Source organism: Podarcis melisellensis (genome assembly GCF_964234715.1).
Source record: "Podarcis melisellensis genome assembly, chromosome: 10".
In the NCBI taxonomy this organism is placed as follows: domain Eukaryota; kingdom Metazoa; phylum Chordata; class Lepidosauria; order Squamata; family Lacertidae; genus Podarcis; species Podarcis melisellensis.
Window position 1 is genome coordinate 55,077,866 of NC_138542.1, and position 23,199 is coordinate 55,101,064.

Here is a 23,199-nt window from a genome sequence, read left to right on the forward strand (position 1 = left end):
ATGTAGCGGAAATCCTCGATTCCAGGTGGAAGGGAAATCAGGTGGAGTATTTAGTGGCGTGGGAAGGGGAACCGGAGTCAGAAAACACCTGGGTAAGTGCGCAGGAAGTCAATGACGAGGTTTTAACAGAAACGTTCCATCAAAGGTTCCCGAGGAAACCTCAGCCGATAGCAAGGTTTAGGAGGGAGTATTTCGGCACCACCGATGAGGAAGAGGAAATGGAAGGGTTCGCGGAGTCGGAGTTGGAAGAGGGAGTGGACTCTGATGACGAAGAGTACCTAGAGAGTAGGAACAGCAACAAGTGGAAGGAAGTGTTCGCGACGTCGGAAGATGAGGGAGGTTCTTTCAAGGGTTTTACCTCCTCACCGCCAGTAGGAGAGGAGACGGGAGGGGGTGAAGGGGGCCCTGGAGGGGAGGTGGATGTCAGGGAACTGACATCTAAAGCGCCGGAGGCGCAAAGGCTCACTGAGGGTGAGAGAGCAGTAGCAGCGGAAGAGGGAACCAGTAGAGGGCGAGCAAGAACTCCAAGGGAAAGTGAGTCGGAGGGATGGCTCAGAGACGCTTCAAGCGAAACCAGTGGGGAGGTCTCAGGACCTCCTATAGGGACACCCACACCTCGACGGAAACTGTCACGCCGAGAGGCCAGACGACGTGTTTCCGTTAAGGAGCTTTTATGTTGGAAACGTTTCCGAAAGCAGCCACTTTCGGATCCTACTAGTGATTGACGCAGCCATGCTGGAGGGGCTCCGTCACAGGCAGAGGTTTGAAAGCCTGATCAAACTCTGAGGGACTTGCATTTTACGCACAAGCAGCTCATCGTCCCATCACACTATGGGTTACAAGAGAAGGGGGCCAGGTCCCACCTGCCTTGTATTCTGAGCCCTGGCACAGGAGCTAAATTAAAGCTCACATGAGATGTATGGAAAGGTAAACAGAGTGAAAATACATTGGGGGGGGGGAAAAATATTAGCCTGCTGTTGCTTCTTATGCTTTTAAAAGCTCTGCATTAAACAAAGTGCCAACTGCAGACTATTCATTAATTTCCAGCATGGCAGAAATGAATGTCAGAAACAGTCCTTTAATTCTTAAGCCATTGCAGCCAGCTTAGAGCTCATAATATGATCAACCGTAAGCAGTTTGTGATGAGTTTGATAGAAGAAAACTAAATTGTTTAATGATGCATCAATATGTAATCTTGAAGGTTTTTCATCTGAATTTAAAGCTCTCCCATGTATTTGAAATGCACTGAGTATGTATTTTTGAAATAGAGTTGTTATTCAGTTTCTGTGCACTACAAAAACACAATGCCAATGATGGCTGGGTTAGTTTATTCTCAAACTGTTTCAGCACTGTTGTCAATGCTGCTGGGTAGAGAGGTCCATGCTCATACACACTCTTGCAAAGGTGGAAGGATTAGCAGTAGTAGGGCAAAGAGCATAATTCACTAAGAAATTCTACTGCACACTGAATGGGAGCTATGCAAGAAGTACTGTGGTTCTACACTAGGGATGGACAACTGCAGCCCTCCAGATATTATTGAACTCCAGCTCCCATCAGCCCCAGCCTGCATGACCAATAGTGAGGGGTGATGGGACTTGTAGTCCAGCAACATCTACAGGGTCACAGGTTCCCTGCTCCTACACAGCTCTGATTCACTTCAGTGGGGATTGAACAGGAGAACCTCCTGGCGGATTGTGTCCAAAGCTCCTAGGAGACTAGGACACATGCAATTTCTTTTCTGTGATTTTAGTTTTTTTACAAATGGGGATAAATGACCAGATGTTAATGAAACCCAGTGTTTCCATGGTGTTTTGAATGGCTTTACTGGACTTGCTCACAAATTTATTGACAGCTGCACAAGTTATTATAGCTAGGAAGTGGAAGGGGCAAAGTGAATATAAAATGGAAGACTGGTATAAAGAGGTGCGGGATATTAGCTATTAATGATAAATTAACACACGCTATTAGGGTAAGATGGGGAATATGAAGGAGAAATTATTTTTAGCAGATATGGAGGGTGTTTGTAGAATTTGTACTGTTAAAACGGAAAGGGGTCAAAACATTGCAAGAAGTGTTGAAATTTTGGGAGCCTGGATAGTTAAAATGGAATGGTCTCAGGGGTGGGGTAAACAATTTATTCTTATTTATTTATTATTATTACTTTGTCAAAATAACAATTTTTTTTAAAAAAAGAATAAATAAATTGCTTTACTTTGATTCCCCATGCTCTTTACATTACTAAAACTCATGAAAGCCCGCTCCATGAACAATGGTGTACATAGCATGAAAATTTCTACTCTCTCTCTCTGTGGGAATAATGTGAAATGTAGTAATGTCACTTTATGTTGTCGTGAACAGCCTTGACTAGGTTTTCTGAATGAATCCTGATTTTTTTATTATTAACTATGCTGAGGTGACCACAGTTGAAATACCTCTATTTTAATGTATGACTGCAATCCAGTACATGTTTCCTTGGAATAAAACCCATTGGCTTTCTAGGTTGGTGTGCACCAGGCACACCGTAGGTGGCAAACCTATAACCCTCCAGGTGTTGTTGGACTCCAACTCAGTAAGCATGATCAATTTTTAGGGATGATGGGAGTTGTAGTCCGCCAATATCTGGAGGACCACAGGTCAAACGAGCCTTGTTGTATAGGATTGTGCTGTTAAAAAGATTGCACAGTACTGTGATTTCTTTCTGTTTTGCACTGTGCTGTAGTTATTATTATTATTACTATTGTTATTATTATTACTATTATTATTATTCCTGTAGCTATTCCTCTGGGAATGATAGTTGTCAGAGGAGACTGTGATTTGGAGACCTGTCGCATGTATGTGGATCGCCTAGAGGAGGTGAGTTGCCGCAAATTACACACATGTACACAGGTATTCAGGGCCGGATTTAGGTTTGATGAGTCCCTAGGCTACTGAAGGTAATGTCCAGCTGTCCTTTGTCAACAACAAATTGTTGCTGTTTCTTGTGTTGAATATATGCTATATGGTAATTTATGGACCTAATAGGTATCTAAAGCCATTTGCACATAACAAAATATGTACTGCATTTTATTAAAGTAATTGCTGAACTGAAATACAATTAAGCAGAAGTATATTTATAGTGAAATACAATTAAGAAGAAGTATATTAATAGTGAAATAATTATTAACCTCTAACTTAAAATGATTTTTTATTCATAACAAACTTAATAATGCAAACACATTGGCATTTGGCAATAACAAAAGTTCCTTTAGAAACACAATTTGCAAAGACTCATAATCTAGTCTCTATAAACTTGCTATAACATGAAATAATAATAGGTGTAAATATATGATGTAAACTACTAATAATTATAAATAGCAGAATGTAGGCTCCTTATATAGGGCCCCATTACTTACATCATAGGAGCCTACACAACATTTTGTGACATGTCTGAACAATAATAAATGAAGAAGTTTGGATATGGCAACAAGTTAGCAAGGATGTTTGGAAAACGATGGAGGCTGAGGCTGGTTTAGGACTAACCATTCATTGTTTTGATCTTTCTCCCTCTAGGATTTACAATCTGTAAGTTCAACAACCCAGAGAGTCCACTACCAGGTACAACATAAATAGTTCCCAATCTTTTTAAAAGTCTCTATTGTCCTTGTCTCTAAGTTTTCCAGCTAGCTTCGCCATTTCAGCGTAGTCCATCAGTTTTTCTTGCCATTCTTCTTTTGGTATCTAGTCCTCTTTCCATTTTTGCGCTAGTAATATCCTAGCTGCTGTTGTGGCATACATGAATAGTCCTCTATATTTTCCTGGCAAGTCTTGACCTATAATTCCTAGCAAAAGAGGACATGACTCTTGAGAGAGGGCAAAGCCACATTCGCTTCCTTTTTATATAATATTTTCAGTTCATGCAAAGATCACCTGCAGCAGTTTCTGTTTGCATTTACAATCTGTTTTTGAAGGTTCATCCTCCAGCGTGCATTTTAAATATAATCTCGTCTGATTCACGGAGTTGCATTTTTAATCTTGTTTCGCCTTAAGGAATATTCTCTTGTTATCACCTTCATGCACTTTCCACATCATTTTCCCCAGCATGCTTGCGCACACGCTAAAATGAAGAGTTTAATAAAGTATAGCACCAGCAAGGGGACCTACCTTATAAAAAGAGAGAGAGGTGTTCTACATTTTTGAATTTTCTGATGTAGAATAAGGGTTCATGTCATTAAGATCAGTCGGGATGGTCTCAGGCCAGTCTTTGCTGCTCTTTCCAAAGCATGAAAAATCAATAAAATGTGAAGTTAGTAATGGATCATTTCTTTCAGAGCGTTTCGCTTCCAAAAAAAAGGTACAACTAACATTTGCATGGAATAGGTATGATCGTAGCCACCACCACCATTTAATATATTACCTGCCGTTCACCAGCAAGCCCCAGTGTGAATTATTACAGTTTAAGAACAAAACAGTGAAAACTGTTCTTCCAAGACCCTCAGTAGCACAAGGAAACTGCTTTTTTTTTTACTGAGTGTCCCTTCATAAAAAAGTAACATTTCAAACCTGATCCAACTAAAGTTGTGACTCCAGACCGAAGTAGACATGACATTAAATGCACGAACACAACTGACATTTTTATTATTATTACATAAATAGTAAATCTTGAGTTATACCAAGTCCCAGTAATACCAAGTGTTACTGTAGTATATAATATATACTGTAGTATTTAATTATTATTATGTATTTGTTTATACCCCTCCCCCCTTTTCCCTTATTCAAGGAAGCTTGAAGAAAGAAACAAGAATCACTAAAAACTTTTTTTTGGGGGGGAGAACCATTAAAAAATTAAACATTAATAAAATTAAAACTATATACATAGATAACATCTGTTTAAAACATACATATAATTACAATAACAACTGTAGTACTTATATGACCCCCATCTGCAGTGAGAAGTGAATATCAGGACAAAGGTTCCAGATTTGTGTTTTCCCTAAGATTATAGATTTTCATGGTGCATAAAAGTTTTTAATGTGGGAACATTAAATATGATCCCCCACCAGCAACCTGGAATTCTATATTCCAGAAATGGGTTTCTAATCTCATCTCTTATCTGTGAGGACTATACTTCTGTTGGAACTAACCTGGAGCCTTGACACTCTTCCTTGTAGCTAGCATTTCATAGGTGAGGGTCATCATCTTTGACAGTTTGCCATTGAAATGGTCCCAGTCTCTTTTTAATCCACATTGTGGAGAGGGATAATGTAAAATATGAACTGGAGGGGGACGGGACAATGAAGTTGTTGCAGATGCTTGAAATGAGATTTCTTCCAGGACCTGCACATTTCGGAACAAATCCTTCCTTGGGGCGCTTTTGAACAGCAATTCTCATCAACAGCAAGGGAATTATTGTTGGCGTCACAGCAGAGTTCTTTGCTTTTGATGAGGACTGCTGTTAAGAAGGAAAGGCTCCTGTTCTGAAATGTGTCGGGCTTGGAAGAAATCTCGTTTCAAGCATATGGAGTTGCTTCCTCTCCTCTTCCCTGATTGTGGTGCTTTCCAAGTTTTGTGGTTGGTAAAATATGAAGTGTCATATTGCCTTTCCTCTGGTGAGGGATGTCTCCACCTGTACCAATCAGATTGGCTTGGACAGAAGTCAGGCTTTTCCCCCCACCTGCAAAGTGCTTCTCAATGTAGTGCTTTGAAAAGGGCTTCTGAAGACCCCTGGGAGCAAAGAAGGTCACCTGACATCATTGCGATGTCAGGTGATAAGTAAGTGGCTCTCCCCACCTGTCAAATGTGGCCCACAAAGGGTTGAGAAAATCATGATTTGGCCTCCCAGGCAGATCCACTTCCCCACCCCTGATGTATATCAATGAATCACCCACCCACCGCAAGTGAGCCTCTTCGAATCCTCTTGTGCATCATCAGTACTTGATTATTATTCATTTTGAATGGACTCCTAGATTCTCTTCAATTTCCCAGGGAGTTATTTATATATTCTCCGAGCATCTCTTTGAGCTCTCAACCCACAGCAGCATTGTCTTGTTATCAACCTGGTATGAATTATAGAGAGAAAGGCGGACAGTACCTGCGCTAGAGCCTTTTAGTTAATAGAACTATCTTCCTGTCTCACTAATAAGGTGTCTGGGGCACTTTTAGATCTCATAAACAAAGTACATTTCATTCCTGGGGTTCCCTGGAGTTTGGAATGGGGAGAGTCAGCAGATAGCATCACCATGAACCCAGCTGCAAATGAGAAACTTGCCTCCAGATGCTGATTTGTGTTCCCTTCCTTTTTGTGTGTGTTGCTTGCTGCAGTATGTTTAATACATAGACACCCACCCTCATGTAAGTGAGAACTCCACCTCCCTCTGGTTCAGCTGCTGTGTTTGGGTTGCCTTCTACAAAGTTACAGGGAGAGTGTCAAAAGATTCCGTCTCCGAGTGGATGACTGCCAAAAGCGAAGGCTGCATTGGCTGTGCAGCTGCACCCAGGAATCTCCCCTCCCCTCTTCTTGTCAAACTATCTGCATCTGAGTTATCAAAGACAGTGTTTCTCATATATTCCTCATTCTCTGCACCTAAAGCAGTGTCTGCACTCAAGTTAATTAGTAGATCAGCCGAGCAAGAACTGCACTATTCTCTGCAGCAGAGCAAGCAGGTCTATGTGTGAGGTTGGCACCGCTGTGCCAGCAATCAATGCAGTTTTTTGGGGTGCCAAAAAATGTGGTTAGGGATGGAGAGGTGCTGTGTCCCAGAAACCTGTAAGAGATCCCAAAGGATGCCTCTCAAAGTGCAGCCATAGCTGAACCTTTCTGTCTGCAATGTGGGATGCATCGAATATTTCAGGGTCTATCCTGTGGTTTATTTCCACCACTTTCAGTTGTACAATGTACCCTGGAGCTTCCTCCTTTCTGTTCTTTGGTGCCCATCACATCACAATTTTTAGGATTAACTGAGAATTCCTGTACTGCAAGAACAATTACTGCTGGGGTCTACAGCAAAATGCTGTCGGATGGAAGTTTGCTGTTCAGTGCCCCAGCCAGTGAAAAATTCTATCTTCCAGAAGAATCTATCCTGTCCCACCTGCAGTTTTCTTCCTGGCCCCCCTCCAGACTTTCAGTGTGCTGAGGCAGCTGAGCATGCTCAGTCCTTATTGGACCATTTTATTTTTGGGGATGGCAGGGGTTGCCCCCTTAACACCCCCCCAAACTTGGTACTTCTGCAAACTGCATAGATGTGCATGCTGCTATCATCCTCCTCTTTTACATTGGACATGATTTAGCTATAATCCTGTTGACACTCACCAAGTGAGGTTGGTGGTGGTGATGGTGTGATAAGAATCAATCAATCAATCAATCAATCAATCAATCAATTAAGGTATTACAAATTCACCATAATTCTCCAGGGCTTGCTGTTTTCCAGAGAAAGTAAACTCTCTGAAACTCGCACTCAGAGCAGGGTTCATGCCTAAACGTAGGAAGGAGAAGCCATCCTTTGGTGGATTCTGGCGTGTGAAGTGGATGGGGGATTTATGTGATAGAAATAGTTCTTGCAAAAGCAGCACAAGTCAGGCTTTGCTTCTGGGTTTGCCATATCTTTGAATCTCTTGGGAGCTTGCATGAGAAGGGTGTCGGGAGCATCATTTACTTCCCCATCCTGCATAACGAAGGAGGGAAGTGGATGATAGATAGATGACTTAAAACAAGCCCGGAGGCAGCAGCTAATAAGACGAATCTTGCAGCTTCTCATGGGACCGACGTAAAGGCCATTAACCACCGACAGAAATCTCATGCCAAGCTAATGAGCATCAGCCTGGTCGTGAGAAATTAGAGATGGAGTCTTTCAATGAATTAAACCCTAATTGTTGTAACAGTATGGTTTTAGGAATTGCCCAGGCAGAGAGGGCTGGCTTCTTGCACACCAAGAATGCATGAGCCAAGAACAGTTTTTTTTTGGAGTCGACCACAATCCAGATGGTATTTACAGTTCGGTTCCATATTTTTGGCCATGGCGCTATATCTTTCTTCAAAGCTGGCTTCGTTTACTAGCTAAGAGCCTCTAGCAGGCTGCAATGTTTAAACAACAACAACATGGGACAGGCTAGTGCTCCACATTTGTTTACTTTTCTCCGTGCACATTTTAGAGGCTGTATTTTAAAACTAAACACTCATTTAACATAACTCAGATGATTTGACCAATGACATCAGTGGCTGGCCATGATGCTGTATAACTGCTCCACTGCTGAAGGCTGTATGCCTCTTAACATCAGTTTCCATGGAGCACAAATGCGGGAGAGTGCTGTTGTGCTTATATCTGGCTACCAAGCTTCCCACAGGGATCTAGTTGACCACAGTGAGAAGAGGACACAGGGCTGGATGAGCCTTTGGTCTGCTCCTCTAGGTATGTTCTTATGACACTGGCAATACATTATTGACCCAGTTACTGACTGCTCAGCTTATATGCAATTATTCTCATATAGATTCACAATAGCCCAGTATAATCCATCACAAAGTTCAAAAATACCCATAGGAGTGATTCTCACTACTGAAAATTGGCCTGGCTGTGTGGCAAGCTCCAGGTATTGTACAATTGGCTGAGCAACCATCTGTCACGGCATGGCATGTCCAGATAGATTTTCAATCTGCAATGAAAGTGTGTGGGTGTAATCGTCATTGCAGCCTAAAAACCAATTGGGGAAAATAATAATCTGACAAATACATGGCTGTTTGGCTCGCTCATTGATTTTATTGTCCAGCCGGGGGCAATTTTTCAGTCATTTGAATCCACCCCGAAGAGTTCATTCATGCATGCATGTCACTCAGTGGGTGGCTCACACCTGAATGTGTGAGGTGATTCCTTTGGAAAGTGTTGCTTAGGAGATTCCATGGAAGCTCTTTCTCTGCGAAACTGACTGTTGCTGAGACTGGTTCAGTATTAGCTACACAGATTGGCAGCAGCTCTCCAGAGTTTCAGACAGGAGTCCATCATTTCCTACCTGGAAATGCGAGGGGTTTAACCTGGCACATTTTGCAAGCAAAGTATGTGCTTTTCCCATGAGCCTTTCCCTTTCTGTACTGTTTCCCACATGCAAGCGCCCCTAGTGGTTGTTGCCATTATCACCTGGCGGATAGGCATGTGGGAGCTCACTTTCCATATACGATCCTGATTAAGCATTTAAATTCACAATAAAGTAATATTTGCAAAAGTTTAATACAGTGGTACCTCGGGTTAAGTACTTAATTTATTCCTGACGTCAGTTCTTAACCTGAAACTGTTCTTAACCTGAAGCACCACTTTAGCTAATGGGGCCTCCCACTGCTGCCGTGCCACCAGAGCAGGATTTTTGTTCTCATCCTGAAGCAAAGTTCTTAACCCGAGGTACTATTTCTGGGTTAGCGGAGTCTGTAACCTGAAGCGTATGTAACCTGAAGCTTCTGTAACCCAAGGTACCACTGTATTGTAGCTGTTGCCGGACCATACCTTAGGCAGCACCCAGAGCATGGGTAGGCAAACTAAGGCCCAGGGGCTGGATCCAGCCCAATCGCCTTCTAAATCTGGCCCACACACGGTCCAGGAATCAGCAGGTTTTTACATGAGTAGAATGTGTCCTTTTATTTAAAATGCATCTCTGGGTTATTTGTGGAGCATAGGAATTTGTTCATTCCCCCCCCCAAAAAAATCCGGCCCCCCACAAGGTCTGAGGGACAGCCCCCTGCTGAAAAAGTTTGCTGACCCCGCCCACCACTTCCTCATCACCAGAACCCTGTGTTTACTTGAAGTAAAGCCATTTTTCACATGCAATCCTAAGCATGTTTATTTCAAAGCTAGCTCTGCAATATCAACAGGACTTTGTAGGAAACACGTTGTTAGACAAAGCAATCCCTCCAGCTATCACCTTGAAAATAACTTTTAGGTGAAATGCAGTTAATAACCATATCTGCACCAACATTTCAGTGGCAGGATTTATGATAAAATAAAACTGCTATTGTAGCATCCCCACAAGATAACTGATATCTGCGATACACTATATTACTCAGTGTTAAGTGTGATGGATAAGTGTCTTAAGTGTGTCTTCCTCACCTTTGCACCAGGCCTAGCAAACTCAGTCCAATCTATCCTGTGAGTCAAGACTCGCTCCCATTAACCTTCTCACTCAGAAGGAGGAAGAAATTCCTATTGCCCGATGTTGATATATTTCATATTATTTGCAACCATGCGAATGGTGCAGTGTTACGGAAATATATTAAGACTCGGAAAAACTGTTCTTTGCCCAAGGGGACACACTTCTCTGCATTAAATAAATAAGTGGGAGGGGAGTTGACAAGGTAGCTAATCCTGGGGATTTGACTGTAACAAGCATGGAGCGTTGGTGGTGGTAGGGAGCAAATTGTCTTTCAGATCTAGTACTGTATTTAATTAACTAATTGCCTGAACAAGTTTATGGTGCCATCTCTCTCCCTTGCTTCGAGTCCCTCCTTCTGTGTGGCCTGTGAATTATCTTCTGAATCCTTAAAGCACACATACTGACATTTGTCCACAACCCTCAATCCCCTCCACACTGGGAGCCAGTGTGGTGTAGTGGTTAAGAGTGGTGGACTCGTAATCTGGTGAACCGGGTTTGCGTCTCCACTCCACCACATGCAGGGTAACCTTGGGCTAGTCTCTCTGCCTCACTCACCTCACAGAGTGTTTGCTGTGGAGGAGGAAGGGAAAGGAGAATGTTAGCTGCTTTGTGACTCCTTCAGGTAGTGATAAAGCGGGATATCAAATCCAAACTCTTCTTCTCCTATCACCATTGCCCCCCACGATGTCTGTCTTTGTCTCTGAGCTTCTTGGGGTCTTTCTGTTTTACCTATAAGTTTTCCTTTGCAGTGATGGCCAAATATGAAGAACACCTCCTCCTCCTCCTTCTTATTTCTTATTTTTTTCCCTCCCTCCTCCTCTTGTTCTACCCAGGACCAGGAAACCTCTTTCCCAAGAGCATTGTCGGTTCAGAGGCTTTCTCCTAGATGGTGCTTCCTAGATGGTAAGTGCAGAAGATGGTTTCATTCATCCTTGCAGCAAAGAGGACGTAGGCTGTTTATACACTAAACCTTTAAAGCACATTCCGAACACATTCTTTCTCTCAAAAGAAATCTGGACGCTGTAGTTTACCCCTCACAGAGTTACAATTTCCAGCAAGCCTTAACAAACAACAGTGCCCTGAATTCTTTTAGGAAATGAATCTGCTTTACTGGTATAGTGTATACACGGTCTGAGGAATCTACTTAGACACTCACATTTAAGAGTTTTGCCAAGGGTAAATTGTAGTGGCGGACCTTGGTGTCTCAAATTTCAGTGGCACCCTGTGTGGCGCCAAAATCCAATGCCCCCTGGCTCTTCCTTTCAGCCCAGACACTGAGATCCAGTGCTGAGGGCCTTCGGGTGGTTCCCTCACTGCGAGAAGTGAAGCTACAGGGAACCAGGCAAAGGGCCTTCTTGGTAGTGGCGCCCACCCTGTGGAATGCCCTCCCGTCAAGGAAATAAACAACTATCTGACTTTTAGAAGTCATCTGAAGGCAGCCCTGTTTAGGGAAGTTTTTAATATTTGATGTTTTATCACATCATCATCATCATCATCATTATTATTATTATTATTATTATTATTATTATTATTTTATTATTATGTTGGGACCCGCCCAGAGTAGCTGGGGAAACCCAGTCAGATGGGCGGGGTATGTAAATAAATAAATACAGTGGTACCTCAGGTTAAGTACTTAATTTGTTCTGGAGGTCTGTTCTTAACCTGAAACTGTTCTTAACCTGAAGCACCACTTTACCTAATAGGGCCTCCTGCCGCCGCTGCCGCCCAATTTCTGTTCTTATCCTGAAGCAAAGTTCTTAACCTGAAGCACTATTTCTGGGTTAGCGGAGTGTGTAGCCTGAAGCGTATGTAACATGAAGAGTATGTAACCCGAGGTACCACTGTAATTACAGCAGTAGTGGTAGATCCTGCTCCAGCTCCCCAGAAGCTCTGAACCCAGTGCGACCACACCAGTCACATTCTCCTAGAGCAGCCTCTGATAACTGAAGCTTTTCTAGCTGTCCTTAAAATGAATCTTGAATCTATTGTCTGTTAAATCAATACATGTGTGTATTCCATTATCATCCACCATCAAAACAATCAGTTGTTGTTGACGATGTGTGTAATGTTAATTATGGAGAGTACGGCTGGTGTCCTGTAGCACCTGCTATCTGAGATGTCACTTGGTAATACATTTCTCCCCCCTCCCCCAGAAGAGACAAGGGAGATCCGCCGGGGAAATCCTGCCATTTTGGAAATGTGTTATTATCAAACAAGAGTGTTGCATTGCTATTTTCTTGCCTTATTTGTCTACTTATTTATTTCCCATGCTGGTCTTACAAAGTTTCTAAATAAAATGCATAACTGAAATGCAGGTGCATTCTACACATGATAGCTAAAATGCCAGCTGTCCATCAAATGTCTTAAATCACACACACAAACAACACATGGTCACATGTTACAGGGTAATCCTATTCGTGCTTATTATAGGCTGTATGATTAAAATGCTGCAAGAACAAACACCCCAGGATCTCTGCGAGCTTTATGTGCACATGTACTTTGCAAACACTTTATACTGTACACCTTCGGATGAAGGGTGTTGCATAAATTTAATAAATAAAATAAATGAATAGCATGGTTGAAGCATCAAAATAGAATTGTTGGGTGGTGGGTTGTTGTTGTTTTGGTATGTAAGAGTTTTTACTGCTGAGATTTTTGCTGAACTTTTAGAAGAAGAAGAAATAGCAAGCTTTAAGAACATTTTTCCTCCAGACCTTTTCTTTAATGTAGTTATTTCCTTCTTATTTCCAGCAACTTCGGCCGATCGCTTTTACCGCATCGACAGATCTCAGGTACACCACAGCACCTTTTCCTCCTTTCATTCCCCTTAAAGAAATCCTTGCCAACGTAGTGCTCTGATTGTATTTTGTACTCCCACCAGTTCCAGCCAGCCCAGTCAAAAACATCTGGAGTCTGAAACATCTGGAAGGCACTAGGTTGGCAAAGGAACTGCTTTAAAAGATTATGTCAGATGGTACAGGATTGGATTTACCATTATATTTCAGATAATGGGACAATAACCAAATAGCAACATCTTGTTATATCTGATTGTTTATCAGTTGCAGAGTTGGTGCAGATGATCAGGTGTTCATCTTTAGGATACAATTGATCTGTGATGTTCCATGACCTCAGAAGAAGATGGACTCTCCTTCTCTGAAAGTTTTAAAGCAGATGTTGGATGTCCATCTGTCAGGGACACTTTAGCTGTGATTCCTTCACTTCAGGGGTTGGACTACATGTAGAGTCTCTTCCAACTCTACAATTCTATGACTCTAAGCAACGCTGAATTAAAATTCTAAGATGTGCTGCATGCAAATCAGGTCACAATTTTTTTTGCAACTCAGGACTCCAAATCTCAGAGAAAACTTGAGCCCGTGGTTTAAATGTTGGAACCTCACATTCAAAAATATCGGAGACTCTTGCATTCAGTAGAGAATGAATTAAATAAAACACCCTGTGTGCACTGGCAGAAGACAGCCAAAGTCAAAAGAACATTTAGAGGCAAAAAGGATCTGCTCTGTCTTCCTGGCTCAAACCCAGTTTGATGTCTAATAGCACAACTTTCGTCTCCTTTCTTGCTTATCTTTCTGTGCTCGGGACAGCTGCATTTTAAAAAGTAAATCTCCTCGTTTATCTCCTTTTGCTGTTTACAGTCTGCCTGAAATCCTAATCCACTGCATGGGAGATAAGATAACTCTGGAAATTATGATAATGTTACAAGCCAGTACAAAATACATCTCCATGCTTTAAAAGCACATCAAACTAATGGTACTGATATTTGTCAGAAATGTAGCACTCTGTGTGCGTGTTGAGCACTTGCTGGAAGTTTCGCAAACAGTAGTAGTAATTCTGTTTAGACTTCCTTTTTTAAAAAACAAAACAACATTTATTGGCTGTGCAGCTGCAACAAACTAACTGAAGGTGTGCTTGATGCTTTCTGGGACTATAAGCAGAGCCCTGTTGCATCAGACCAATGGTCCTTCCATTCCAGCACCCCATCTACTGTATATATTTCTGCTGCAGTCCTATAGAATGTGTGATGTGTGGGTAAAGATAAAGGGACCCTTGACTGTTAAGTCCAGTCGCGAACGACTCTGGGGTTGCGGCACTCATCTCGCTTTACTGGCCGAGGGAACTGACGTTTGTCCACAGACAGTTTTTCCGGGTGATGTGGCCAGCATGACTAAGCCGCTTCTGGCGAACCAGAGCAGCGCACACAAATGCTGTTTACCTTCCCGCCAGAGCGGTACCTACTTATCTACTTGTACTTTGACGTGCTTTTGAACTGCTAGGTTGCCAGGAGCAGGGACCGAGCAATGGGAGCTCACCCCATTGTGGGGATTTGAACCACCAACCTTCTGATCAGCAAGTCCAAGAGGCTCTGTGGTTTAGACCACAGTGCCACCCACATCCATGATGTGTGTATACTTGGGAATAAATCCCATTGAATTCAACAGAACCTATTCCCCTATCATTTCCCTTTAGCATTTTTTCATCCCCATAACAATATTTTATGGTCGCCTGCCTCATTTTATAGGTGGGAATTGAAACTGGGAGAAGGAGCAAATGGGGCACTGCCCCACTAACCTCAGCCACTGCTCAGACAGACTCAACCAGCCTGTCTACATGCAATTCTGGCAGTAGCACTGCCAATCATTTTCCTCCTCCTTAGTCACAGTGTGAACATCCAGGGAGTAGGATGGAGACAAAACTAGAATGAGTTGGCTCTGCCGGAAATTAGTGCTGGCTTCACCTGATTATGGTCTCCCTGCTTTCTGCCCAGCCAGACCCAATGGGCAGCTGCCCACGCTGAGATGGTGACTTATAGCCACCCAGTGAGTCTAACACTATGTACCAATGGCCCAGTTCCAACCCACTCTCCACTGTATGCAAGAGTCATGGAATCATAGAACTGTAGAGAGTTGGGAGGAACCCCAATAGTCGTTCAGGAATCTCAGCTAAAGCATTTATGACAGGTGACCATGCAACCTCTGCTTAAAAACCTCCAAGGAAGGAGAGTCCACAACCTCCCAAGGGAGACTATTCCACTGTCAAACAGCTCTTACTGTCAGAATGTTTTTTTCCTGATGCTTCGTTGGAATCTCCTTTCTTGTAACTTCAAGCCATTGGTTCAAGTCTTTCAATAAAAGCACCCAGCTTGTGGTGGTCAGTTGAAATCTCTGTGCATATTGACTCCTCCTTAAGGCCAGCCATTCACCATGCACAAGACCCAGGGGTGGATTTTGTTGCTTGTTTTTGCATTATATGGTGTGTTGGGAAATGAAAGACCTTTCTGGTGCCGTCCCCTTAATGGACTTCTTTGTGTGATGTTTGGACACACATGCTTGGTTATCTAAGGACATAAGAAGAGCCTGCTGGATCAGGCCAGTGACCTATCAGGTCCAACATCCTGTTTTCACAGTGTCCAGTCAGATGTCTGTGGGAAGCCTTTATATAGCACCCAACCACAAGAACACTCTCTCCTTCCTGCAGTTTCCAGCAACTTGCATCCAAAAGCCTTACTGCCCCTGATCATGATGGCAGAGTGTAGCCAACATAGCTGATCAATAGGACTTTTCCTCCATTGATTTGTCTAATCCTGTTTTAAAGTATTGGTGGCCATCACTGTCTCCTATGGGAGCGAGTGCCGTCGTTTAATTATGCATTGCACGAATAAGTTTTTTTTCTGTATTTTCTGTCTACAAGGAAAGCTTTTGTATGGGAAGGATTTTCAGTTCCTTTCCATACAATGGCCATGACCTGCTAATGATGGCGGACATTTTCTTTATGTCTAGAAATTGAGTTCCATTTAGTTCATTGTGCACAAACTATGGATTAATCATTCACTCTCGTGCTGTTGCTGCAGGAACATTTGCACTTCGTGACTGAAATTTCGCAGGACGAGATTTTTATTCTGGACCCAGAAATGGTGGCAACGCAGTCTGCAGGGACGCCTCCAGGAATGCCTGATCTGGTAGTGGAGCAGGCCTCTGGGTAAATTTCTTCTTTCCCCCCAGCATGAAGTGGGATCTGGAAGTCTCTGTACATACCGTATCTTTCCTTTGTATAATGGGAGCTGCTCCAGAGGACAGTTTCATGCATTCACCGTTGTGAAGAGTACAAAAAGGGAGAAAGTGTTCTTACAGGCTAAATTTCAAACCAGAGATGTGTGACTAATGTTTGCTCCTTTGAGAGATGCAAGGACTCAGCCTACATGGGAATTAGGCATCCTGTTTGCTTCAGGTTACCCAGATACCAGTTATTGGTCCTGATGGTTTTAACTGCCAGTGACTTCTGGGTATCTGAATTTTTGCTCCTCTGACTTAAACTAAATAAAGGAACATTGGTTTTATGCAAACTGCATCAAAGAATTTAGAACCTGTTTGCTTGGCGCTACTTTCCTAAAGGCACCCTGGGAATTTATTTGTTTATTTTGCTTAGAGGTTTCTTCACCAAAAATGGTCACAGTTCAGAAAAAAAGAAGAAGGTACAATGAAACATCTGTCTTATCTATTTTAAACTGAAGATTGTTGTGCATTGTAAGAAATGCCTTTTAGATTTTCACAACAAATCTTAATTGCATTTCATCAGTGTTGTGTCTGAAATAGTCCGTGAGTGGCAATCCAGATGGCAGGAGTATCAGGAGTTCAGCAGAAGAGCCCTCTTGCAACCTTATAAGATTGGCAGGTGAAAATAATGGTTAAGGAAACATGCAAGAGTATGAGAAGAGTTGTGAATAATCAACTCTGCAGAGAAGCAAGGCATGGAATGATCCTCTTCTGGGAATAGTAATATGGATGAATCAGTCAGTTTCAGTTTGCCCCCACACCTGCAAAGGAGCCTCAGAGACAGTACTGGAATTAGAGTTATATTTATTCAGAATAGAACAAGTTGGAGAAGCAGCAAACCAACTTCAACCCAATTAACCCAGCTTCAACTAAATTCAAGAAGTACAGGCAGGTGAGGGTTTAACTCATTCTGGTAGGGAAGCATCTCTCAAGCCTTCCTGGGCACGTGTTCCAGCCAAAGACTGGAGCTCTCCAGCAAAGGATGTGGAGCAGTAAACAAACACCTTCCTTGCCAGGGTGCTGAGCAATAATCTAAGGTGCACATGCCAGGCCTCAAGGATGCCTCCATGTCACCCCAAACACAAAGTACTGGCAGATCTCTGAAGGGGGTCCTCTACCCAATAACACCTCATTTCCCTCATTATCTCTTCACCCATTCTTTCCTTCCCTGTCCATGCTTCATGCTGCAACAGGCACCATCCACACCACTGCAGGAATGCTGAATGAATGGAACAATGTGAAGCAGGCAAAAGGCAGGCGGGTTCCTAGGCCAATCAGGCTGCACCCCCCAAAAAAATAAAATACCGTTCCTTCAACGGATGATTTGCTAATGCCCACATTGCACACAGGAAAAGAGGAAGCTTGCAAACCAGTAAAGAGGAAGAATTGGCTTATTAAATCCTCACTTTGCTGTCTCAGCATGTGATCCCCTCATCCTCTCCCTTTGGAAGTCACAAGCTCCTGAGCTGTCTTCTGGAGCAGGGAAGGGGGGGGAAATATGCACCCACTTTAGAGGTGGGAGTGAAATTTTCTCAGTCTCTCATTTAGCCCGTCTTCTGTTTGCCCCATGTCTGCTGCAGTTTGCAATTGCTGCTCGATTGTAAAACAAAACAAAACAAACTTAAAAGCAGTTCATTAAAAAGTCAGCATGTAAATTTTCCCCAATATACCAAGGCTGGCTTGCAACTTCACCTGTTAGAAAAAAAATTCCCTAATTTATGTATTTTTGCATTCAGTTTACTGATTTGTGTGCACTAATACATTGGTACCTCTGGTTGCGAATGGGATCTGTTCTGGAGCCCCATTCGCAACCTGAGCAGAACGCAACCCGCGTCTGTGCGTGCGCGGGTCGCAATTCGCCACTTCTGCACATGCGTGTGATGTCATTTTGAGCATCTGCGCATGCACGAGCGACAAAACCCAGAAGTAACCCTTTCCGGTACTTCCGGGTCTCCGCGGGACGCAAACTGAAAACGCTCAACCTGAAGCAAACACAATACGAGGTATGGCTTTACACCTCCACCCCCCCCCAATGCATTGTTTTTGGCATGAGCACAGAACTTCAACATTTGGAGAAGCACGAATTTAGCCGTGTTTCAGTTAGCGTGTGGGTTCCTGAGGTGCTAATTAAGTAGGTTCACCTTTGAAAAGGTGAACCGAGCAGCACTATCCCACCCCCTACCCCGCTCCCCACCCGAAAATAAAGCAAAAACTCCCATCTGAGAATAATGGTGTTTTCCATCTGGAAATCTTTTTCTCAGAATATCAGATCGGTGGAATCCTGCTGTTCGAAAGCGCATGCTGAGCGACAGCGACCTGGGGAAGATGTCCCCTCACTACGAGGTACCTGAGAAACAAAAGGAGGCCAGCAAGACGCACATGCTGCAGTAAGAGCCCTCTGCATTTCTCTGCTTGATGCTGCATTGCTACCACCACCAAAGGCAATTTTACCTGCTCTTTTACAATGCGTTTTCGATACACTGTTCTGATGTGCTCTGCATTCTCTGCTTTCTTTCAATCTGCCTCATACTTTTTCATCTTTTTTTATTTTTTTAAATCTACGTTGTGCACCCTTGATTCAAACTAAGCCAGGGCATATCTGAACCACAAAGTCTAGGGAATGTTGCAACATTTGAACGAGGAAGAAGAGAATGTACGAAGCTGCTTTATATATTGAGTCAGACCATTGGTGTATGTATGACATGTTAGGTGAGGGACAGTACCTCTGGTGGGGGACATGTACCCCTTTGGTCCCCACCCTACACTCAGATCTCACTCAGATCTAGCATGTGACAGCGGCCACGTCCCAGGAAACAGTTTGACTGGGTGGCTAAACCAGGCGAGGGTAGCTGATGGGTCTTAAACCTCAGTGAGTTAGGGACTTTGCGGATGAGACCAATAATAGGTTCAATGGTCAGGAAGGCTGTTTCTGTACATTCTGCAGAGGGAAATGAGGGACAGATGGGGCTCATCAATTTGGGAAGGTATCCCACCCAGGAGAAGGAAAACTTTGGTGTTAAACCTCCATTGCTTTGCGGCTATGCTCAATTGGGATAAAGGCTTTGGGAACAAACCCTTAGGAATAACCTCTATCTGCTGCCTTGTGGGACACCTTTGGGAGAATGCAGTTGTATACACATGCATATACACATGCAGTTGTACCTTGGTTTTTGAACAGCTTAGTTCATGAACAACTTGGAACTCGCAAGTAGCTGTTTCGGTTTGCGAACTTTGCCTCAGAACGCTGAATGTCCGGCGTGGCTTCCGATTGCCTGCAGGAAGTCCCTGCAGCCAATTGGAAGCCGCACCTTGGTTTCTGAATGGTTTGGAAGTCGAACGGACTTCTGGAATGCACTCTGTTTGAAAACTAAGAGTGCCACTGTACATAACAATATGTATGCGCACGCACGCACGCGCGCGCGCGCACACACACACACACACACTTGTCACAAGAAGCATTTTAGGTCTGCTTGAATTGGCCATGTCAGGTCTTTATGGTGCTCTCTGTGTACCTTGGAAATTTATTTTCAAAACACTCACCAGGCTGTCCTGACCTTTATTGGATCATGTGGGCACAGCAGATCACAACTCCAAGACCCTGGGTGGGGGCCTCTGGAATGCCTGAGCTATAAATCTAAACAGCAACACTTTCAAATTCTAGCTGGCCATAAATGAAACTTCTCTGAAGGGAAGACAAAAAGAGGGGGGAGGGGGGGGAGAGAAAGAGAATCCATTCCCTGACCCTTAGCAGCATTCCAGAGCAACTTGAATACAGTGGTACCTCGGGTTACATACGCTTCAGGTTACATACGCTTCAAGTCACAGACTTCACTAACCCAGAAATAGTACCTCGGGTTAAGAACTTTGCTTCAGGATGAGAACAGAAATCATGCTCCGGCGGCACGGCAGCAGCAGGAGGCCCCATTAGCTAAAGTGGTGTTTCAGGATAAGAACAGTTTCAGGTTAAGAGCAGACCTCCAGAATAAATTAAGTACTTAACCCGAGGTACCACTGTAATTGTAGGCTCATCCAAGACAGTTTTTGTAACAGACAAGAAAGACAGGAGTGCACTCTGTGCTGAACAGCTAGTGATGGTTCTTAAAATGGTACATTAATCTAGAGTCCCAAATTACTTGTATTTTCAGCCCTTTTTTTGCCCATGTACATTCTTGCCCTCCTGGTTCAGAATTATAACATGGAAGCAGAAGAAGGAAGCACATAGAATGAAGGCAATTGCACAACACTCTCTTTCCTTCTGTTTGTCTTGCATCACAACTTCTGCACATTTTTTATTTGTAACTTTTAGCGCAATTTCATTTCCACCCCACCTTTCCTTCGGGGAGCCCAGATTGGCATCTGCATTCACCTCTCTGCATTGTGCTTCTTGTACACCATGTAGAGATGATTGCATTTTGGCAGCATGAAAACTGTTTAAATCGCTTATAAATAAAATAAATTGGCAGAACACCCCTTTGAAGTTGGCTAGGTTGAGAAGATCATGGGGATTTGAACTCTGACCCTAGTCTGACTGTCTAGAATCTGACCACAGCACCAGACTACCTCTTCAGAAGCTGATTTTTAAATTTATTGCTTTATTTGGCAAATTTTAGAATGGTGGTTTATTCACATATACGAGAAAAAAATGTTCCATCTCTCCTATGTGGTCAGACTCAGAGGTGTTTGTTTTCCCAAGAGCTAGACTTGCAATTCACTTTTGTGAAGGCCACATTTACATGATGCATGTCTTGATTTTGAGACACATGGAAGTTTTTCTAATTTATATTTGGTGTACAATTTATACATTTTTTTGTCCAAACTGATTGCTGAAATTGACTTGATTTTTCAAAATAGAAGGTGTGCAAGACTCTTGGCAACTCAACCCTGATTTAAGCATCCTTTCTTCTCCTCTTGATAGTGATGTAGAACTGTGGTAAATGAGGACTGAAATATGTAAGGACTGGGGCAGGATTCACATGCATTTGTTCCCTCAGCATTTCCTGCGTCTGCCACCAGGGGCCGCGGCTCTGACAAGTGTCAGCAGTAGCCTGGCCAGGAAGTCTTGGCCTGTGAAGGACTTAACATATGACTGCCAAAGTTGGTTGCCATTGAGAAGGCAGGAGGCAGTGTAGTAATTAGAGGGTTGGACCAGGACCTGGGAGACCAGAGTTCAAATCTCCACTGGGTGACCTTGAGTCACTAACTCACAGCCTAACCTATCTCACAGTGTTGTTTTTGTGGGTTGTAAGTGTCAATAATTAGTAAGTAAGAGCATACCCTCCAAATTTTTCTGATGAAAATGGGTACATCCCATTCCATAATGATAATTTTACTGTTTATACGCCACACATATTATTGGGTTGCCCCAGCAATCTGGGCAGCTTCTAACATATATAATAACATAATAAAACACTAAACGCACCAAAAAACTTCCCAAAACAGAATTGCCTTCAGATGGCCCAGGGGTCGGATAACTCCATACCTTCCAACATTTCTCCAATGAAATTAGGGACTTCCTAGGGAAAAGCGGGACATTCTGGGATCAAATCGGAAACTGGGACAGCTTCTCTAAGTCAGGGACGTCTCTGGAAAATAGGGACACTTGGAGGGTCTGTAAGGGTGGTCATTGGAACGTCAGATGAATGAGGGAAAACTTAAGTATACCCAAGTAGCATGGGCCTGTTTTATTGTATTGTACATATATTGCAAACTATCAGCAGGCTGGGTATAAATACTGAAAGTGAACAAATGAATATACTAGCAAGAGACTTGTTGAGCAACAGCAATGACAGCTTTGCCACATGTGTGCTCCTTGCGATCTAAATTCGAGACATGCCAGTTTGGTTGTGTGAATGGGATCGGGATGCAGCCATATGCCCGGCATCTGGGAAGGACCCCTCCAACCAAACTGAGTTTGCCTAATTTCAACTGATGTTGTGCTGCTTGTCATTTTCTGCCATCGTCCTCAGGCAGAAACACCAAACCAAAATTCTGTCTACATATGAGAATGACGTTTGCCTTGCATTTGGCCCTCTTGCCCTCCTGGTGTTTGAGGTCAGGGGTAGATGGCACACAGCTGCTTCTGGTGAGAACAGGAACATTTTTGGGTGCTGTCCAGATGTGGTGGTGAAAAAAGAGTAAACTATAAAGCGTTGAATTGCCGCCATCCACTCCCATTCCTATTCTCGGTGAATAATGTTTTTTTATATAATTCAAATTCCCTGAAGTGGAATCAAGATTGCTCTTTTCCCCTCCTCCGAATCTTGGAAGCAGAGACTCTTAATTATGTTTTTGTAGCATCTCTGCACCTGACGCATCGTGGAGGAAATTTGCCCTGCTGACAAATTGCTCTGGCAGGTAGTGACACACAAAATGCACCCACATGCCAGGAGCTTACAAATTGGCATCGTCCAAACAAGCTTGCTCTTGACTAGCGCCACCTCCATTCCTTTCCTTTCCCCTTTCCCTCCTTCCGTCTCTGAAATGAACAAATAAGCTCCTATCCTTTCTTTGGGACTGATTTCAAGCAGATTGGCTAAGAACATCACTGGCCGTGGCACAAAAATATTTTGCTGCAATTTAGATTTTAAATGCTCTTCGAATATTGCCAGCGACTAAAGCAAAGGCAAACAAAAAAACATTTTGATGGTGAAGTATAAGACTTTAAAAAATGTTGGAATACATTTTAGGAGACAAACTCGATGTTGGCAGAAAAGATAGACATATGATGCCTTTCCCATTCCTCACCATAATGTGAATTGTTTTCTCCCCTCCATTCGGGTCTGAGTAGTTGCCTTGACCAGATAAGATGGGTGGTTTCTTCAAAAGCCTTCGTAGACTTCACTCACTATATATTTTTCTTTCTTTCTTTCTTACCCTTTTCTGTTTATTATTCTGTTCAAGTGAAATGGTCAGAGAGACATAAAGGAAAAGAGTGAACAAATTTCAGGGTCATAAACACTTGTGCAATGAGTTTCTGTCTGAATAATGAAGAGGGAAAAAGGCCCATGGGAATCTGATCTCTGTGGAG

General features: G+C 43.1%; 1 protein-coding gene across 7 annotated transcripts in view; it reads left to right on the forward strand.

The window, feature by feature from the left end:
• The window catches only part of DGKI (diacylglycerol kinase iota), a 248,809-nt gene that overhangs the window by 190,002 nt on the left and 35,608 nt on the right, over positions 1 to 23,199 (forward strand). For 5 of the 7 annotated variants that reach the window (XM_081926845.1, XM_081926846.1, XM_081926847.1 and 2 more), the window contains 6 exons: positions 2,774 to 2,853; positions 3,550 to 3,594; positions 10,938 to 11,007; positions 12,856 to 12,896; positions 15,971 to 16,098; positions 18,434 to 18,559. In XM_081926845.1, coding sequence (XP_081782971.1) covers positions 2,774 to 2,853; positions 3,550 to 3,594; positions 10,938 to 11,007; positions 12,856 to 12,896; positions 15,971 to 16,098; positions 18,434 to 18,559 — 490 coding nt within the window. The remainder of the gene's footprint in view (positions 1 to 2,773; positions 2,854 to 3,549; positions 3,595 to 10,937; positions 11,008 to 12,855; positions 12,897 to 15,970; positions 16,099 to 18,433; positions 18,560 to 23,199) is intronic. The other 2 variants (XM_081926849.1, XM_081926851.1) reach the window with 1 other exon arrangement.